At 51.3% G+C, this 5,717-nt stretch overlaps 1 protein-coding gene across 1 annotated transcript in view; it reads right to left on the minus strand.

Annotated features, from left to right (window-relative positions):
• The window catches only part of PAPSS1 (3'-phosphoadenosine 5'-phosphosulfate synthase 1), a 44,099-nt gene that overhangs the window by 2,861 nt on the left and 35,521 nt on the right, over positions 1–5,717 (minus strand). Inside the window, 1 exon segment of the mRNA XM_014588876.2 lies at positions 3,955–4,184. Within this exon segment, the coding sequence (XP_014444362.1) occupies positions 3,955–4,184 (230 nt within the window).

Genomic DNA, 5,717 nt, shown 5'->3' on the forward strand with positions numbered 1-5,717 from the left:
CCCTCCCTCCCTGCCCCTGCCTCTCTCTCTCCCTCCCTCCCTCCCTGCCCCTGCCTCTCTCTCTCCCTCCCTCCCTGTCTGCCCCTGCTTCTCTCCTCCCTCCAGCAAGTGCATGCCCTCTAAGGCAAAACCTTCTATACAAATTTAAAAATAAAATACAAAGGGTGCGTCCTTTGGGAGGTGATTGTATTTAATGAGGTCAAGAGAGATGGGACTGATACTCCTATAAAAAGAGAAAGAGACATGAGATCTCTCCCTGCCACATGGACACGGAACCTGCTGGCGCCTCGTTCTCGGACTCCCGCTCTCCCGAACTGTGAGAGAAGTCTGTGGTTTAAGCCACGTGTCCGAGACATTATGTCCCAGCAGCTGGAACTAGACACAAGTCACTGGAGTTCCTTTCAAGTACACAGGGAAGACGGAGGGCGGGGTGGCAGAGGCCAGGAAGTACGACCGTGTGTTCCCGGGGTTTACCGCTAGGAAGTGGGGTTACAGTTTGTTATTTTGTCTAGGTTTTCTGCAGTGCTCTACAATGACCATTTTTCTCAATTTCCATAACCCGTATGAATAAAACCCTCACCTAGCCTGCCCCCGGTTACCCGGAGCCCTACCTGCGGAGACCCTGCGCTTCCACCTGCCCCTCGGGCTGTGCTGTGAGCACCGTCTGATCCCCCTGATTCCTCAGTCGGGACTGGCAGCCAAAGGTCTCTACATGTCTTCACTACGACCCATCCAATGATCCCCTCCCAGTCTGCCTCCTCTGACCTACTTGTGCCCACATTAATCGGAGGCCCTCCAGGCATCTCCCTGTGCTGGCAGGTGTGGTCCACCCGCGAGACCTTACGCGGTTCGCACGCTGCGAGTGGGCTGCCAGACCAGGACAGGAGTGGGACTTCCTCCCAGTCCAGGCTGCAGGCCAGGTCCCGGTCTCTCCTGCTGCTTTGCTGGTTCATTATCTGTGCACTCAGGCCCCACATGCTTACCAGGTTTGCCAGCCACGGGCTTGCTCCTCCGACCACCCACCCACTCTCAGCACCTCCCACACCCGGGATCCCCAGGCGTGACCATGACTGACAGGTCCTCATACGAGCTCTCTCTCTCAGACCCTCTGCCAGCCTCGCCTGGCCTTCCTGCCTCCCAGAGGTGCCGGGGTTTTAACGAATGCCCCGCTCCTCTCTGAAACACGGGCCAGAGTCTCCCCCTGGAATGTTGTACGAACAGGATAGGAATTTAAGATAGTAGGACTCAGGACCAGCAGGTGGCACAATGGTTACATTGTCAGACTCTGGCATCGGCGCCCGTAGTTAGAGTCCTGGTCCGGGAAGCTTAAAACTCACACTGGTCACGTGTGCATGCATGCCCAAGAACCCAAGAAGAGGATGGAGGAGAAGGGACTGTGGTGTGGCCATTCCCCCTGGGGAGGGTGATTTCTCGCTGTCTGTCTCTGTCTCTCTGTCTCTCGTGCCCGCGCCCTACAGGAAAAATCTCTTAAAAGTAAAAGACGGTGGGCCTCATTCAGCCAGTCACAGGAGACACAACGTCAGTGCTTTGAGATCCCATCTCTAATGGTCGTGCAGGAAGGCACAGCCTCTTCAGTTCGGGCCTGTGCTGTTGGCGTCACTGTGTGCTCTTCCTGTCCCCCTGCCCTGCCAGAAGGACGGGGCATACTCGACCCAGTATCTCAACGGCTCTCATCCTCTCAGGTCAGACACCTCTTACATGTCAGCACAATAAAATGGTTAACAGACACAGCTTCGGAACAAGGAAGACTGACTGACATCGCGTAAATCTAGAGGTGTCCCCATTTCTGTCGTCTGCCAGATGTGCAGGGAAGGCCAGACCTCCTCTAAACAGCGCCATGCAGGCGGCTCGCCAGCAGCTGCACCGGAGGTGTGCTCACCTTCCCACTCACTGTCTGTCTGGCTCTCCCTAGTGAGCACACATGCCCTATAGCAAAAACATTATAATTAAAAAAGGAAAGAAAGAAATCTGTACTTTGCTACACAAACACAAAGATTCACCTTACAGAAGGGAAAAAAATACAAATCATTGAATTTTCTCTAGAAGTTGGTTTGTAATATCTGAACGAATGGGTTTTAATCTTGCAGTCCCAAGATGAAATTGCCTTGAGTCGCTATTACAGCTCCTATGAACCTCCCTAACTCGCTAAATGTAAATGGATGATTTTTATCATAATTCCTACCAATAGTATCTTGCCTGAAATCTCCATGAAGTTTGTTTTTCCCCCCTAAGCCTTGTCTTACACTGGTATTTAATCAAGTCAAAAGCTACAAAATCATTAATCACAAAGAAGCTGGCACTGAGTAAAGTTCATTAATCAGATGTAAGACAGCCTCACAAGCACATAATTAATAACTGTTTTCTCACTACATCAAAGACTACGGTCTTGCCACAAAATTTTAATCACTTTCCAGCATATTCCCATCAACTTAATTATATTTGAACACAAATATAAAAAGTTTAAGAATTAAGGCAGTTTTAAAGCTCTCCATGTTATAACTTATTAAGATCTGGTAACCCAAAAAAATTCCAAGAAAATGAGCTACTCATGCAACTAATAACAGAATTCATCTTGGAAAATCTTATGAGAACTGATGTAATTATTTAGCTTTTGAATGATTAAAAGAGAGACTTAAAGCAACACTGCACCGATTTAACCGCACATCAAAGTTACCGAGGCTTTACCAGCATGTCAGTCAACGACATGCAGATGGGTTTAGGGCCCTGCGTGTGATTAGAACAGCTGACCACGCAGAGACCACGGGAAGGAGACACATCAGCACGAGAAGGAAGAAAGCAAAGCGCGGCTCTTTTTAGTTGAATTTTGTTTTCGTAACTCACCCACCTAAGCGTTGAGGGCTCTGCCACCAGGAGAGTGACTGTATTTCTGTGTCCTCTCCCTCCCCACTAAGTGACTTAATGCAGTTAACTGTAACTCCCAGAACAGGACTGCTCACAGCCTCCAGTAACAAACTTACATCTGTAAGGCTGCAGAGCTCGGATTCCAGGCCGAACACTCAGGCTCCTTGGATCTGCAGGAAGGCTGACTGTCCTCCCTCAGGGGGCCACGTTGGGGCAGGGGCTTTAGAAAGAATTAGCCATGAAGGCGGGCCTCTTCCCAGACTAAGAGAATCCTGACAGCGGCCTACACTGTTCTAACCACGGAAGGCAGGACTACACACAAAGCTTGACTTTTCTTAATAATTAATCTATATTTTAAGGTTTCACTCATGGCAATATAGTTCAAAGTCTAGTATAATGCTTTTATTTTTCTTAAAATTATCATTGTTATTATTTAGCTGCTAAGACATCCTTTCGGTAGAAAAAGCCCATTTACAACTCTCAACACAGCACTATTACAGCTGCATTTTCGGATAGTGAAATGGTGTGTGTGTGTGTGTGTGTGTGCAAATGTAAGCGTGCACACCAGAAGAAACGTCCAAGGAAATGGAATTACAGTATGAGCTTGTTTTGGTGCAAAAAGGTTTGAAACTCATGCACAGTTCTTTCATAATACACATTTTCCATAAACTATCTGAAGACCCTGGGATGTCTCTGTGTGTATTTCTATAAAAGGCCAAAGAAACGCAGGTGATTTTGTGCCGGGCCGGCATCAGCAGAGGGGTGTCCACAGCTCCCTACTATTCAGGGAAGAAACCAGACAGGGAGATACGGACTGAGGTCACAGAGCCAGCGGCAGCTCACAGGTACTGCCCAGGCTGGAACCGGTCAGGCCCGTCAGTCAAGGGCAGGCAGATGTGTGCTCAACCAAGCCCTGAGCGGAACCACGCGGTGAGGTCCCATCCTTATTAGCTCCTCTAACCCCGGGGACTGAGAAACACTGGGAGACCGCCCCCCCACAGGTACAGGGAGGGTGTGAAACACGAGACAAGCGGCCAAGTGTCCTGGACCCGTGCAGAGCGCAACACTCACTGTTCCGCGTCATAGTAGTCCATGCGCTTCCTCTTCTTGTTGTAAGCTGCCACGCGGAAGGGAACGACTTCCAAGGTGATGAGGCCGGGGGCCATCGTGAGCACCTTGGCGCCATGAGTGGGCTCATACAGGTCCTTGCCCGTCTCGGGGTGAGGCATGCCGGCGGGGTCCCTCCCGACGATGTAGAAGTTGGCTCCTGCCACCATCCGTGCTCTGCAGTGCCACTGGACCTGGAGGGAAGCCCACTGTTAGTGACTGTGCCCTCGTGGCCTCGCACCTGGACACAGGCAGCCAGTAAGTAAGCTCGGGTACTTCCACGTAATCGCGATCCCTTGGCAGGAAGGCTCAGCAAGCTTAAAGGTACCACCCTGGAAAGCCAGAAACACTGCAAGGACAGATGTGCGTGGACGGGTAAGTGCTTACATACCGCTTACTCGTAACGCATGTGAACAGACATGTGTGCATGAGTCTATCCAACTATTAGACGTCACTGACACAGTTCAGAATCCAACCCGAGGTCTTTCCTTCTTTTTTTTTTGGTGAGGTTTTTGCTATAGGGCACGTGTGCTCGTCAGAAAGACAGAGACAGCGAGACAGAAAGCGAGAAATCACCCCCCAGGGGGATGGCCATGCTGCAATCCCTTCTCCTCCATTCTCCTCCTAGGATCTTGGGCACACACGCATGAGTTTAAGCCACTAGGTCCGAGACTCAAATTGCAGTTCATGGGAGTCTAGCAACGTAGCCATTACACCATCTACTAGTCCCCCAATCTGAGGTCTTACAAGTCAGAACTGTGGCGGGGGAGGCCAGTAGGTGGCTTAGTGGCTAAGACGCTGGACTCCCACATGGCTGACTGTGGTTTGAGCCCTGGACCCAGCAGCTTGAAAATCACTCCCAGTGTGTGTACATGCGTGTACAAAATCCCAAGTGGAGAGAGAATGGAGGAGAAGCGATTGAGATGTGGCCATCCCCATTCGGGGGTGATTTCTCCCTGGTGAGCACATGAGCCCTATGGAAAATAACAATAATAATAATAAAGAAGTCAGATTTATAGCCGGCCCTTGCAGGAAGGGAACTGCAAAGGGCTCCTGGTGACCACGGGATGTGCCAGCTCGGGGTGCTGGAGGTTGGGGTGCTATCAAAGCTCACCGAGCTGCAGGCACACTCACGACCCGAGAGCCCTCCTCCCTACTACACGCTCCGAGTTGAAAACGCAAACTAGTCAACGTGAACAAGTTAGACGAGTGCGCACGAGAACTGGTAACGGCCGAGTACTCAACACCAAGGGAGAGCACACGGGGGCTACGCGTACGGTTGGGCCACGCTGCGGCCAAACTAGCCCTGAGCTCCGCCTCTACGGCAAGACCTACTGTTCAAACTAACTACAACAATCTCACCGAGAACCATGGACTGCGACTGGAAGTGACTCGGAGATATCGCTAGAAGTCAGAGCCCCAGAGGTTCAGTGCCTGGGCCGATAAAATCGCGGCCAGAAGCCAGACACTCCCGAGGCAGCCCCCGGGAAGAGGCTGCGCTCGAGGCGGGAGACCTGAGTGTGCCGGCACTCACGGGCCTGGATCTGAAGCTGGGGACGGCTACAGCGTCAAGGCCCTGTTGGGATGTGCTCTCTTCTCTCTCAGAAGAAACAAACTTCTAAAGCCTTAGGGCAGTCCCAGGCCTTAGTGTCCTTTAAGAGGCAGGCTCCGCAGTCAGTGACCTGACAACCACCTGTTCCAAACAAAACCCGGGTAGAAATGACGGC

This window comes from Tupaia chinensis, unplaced genomic scaffold, assembly GCF_000334495.1.
Source record: "Tupaia chinensis unplaced genomic scaffold, TupChi_1.0 Scaffold000315_1, whole genome shotgun sequence".
Taxonomy (NCBI): Eukaryota; Metazoa; Chordata; class Mammalia; order Scandentia; family Tupaiidae; genus Tupaia; species Tupaia belangeri.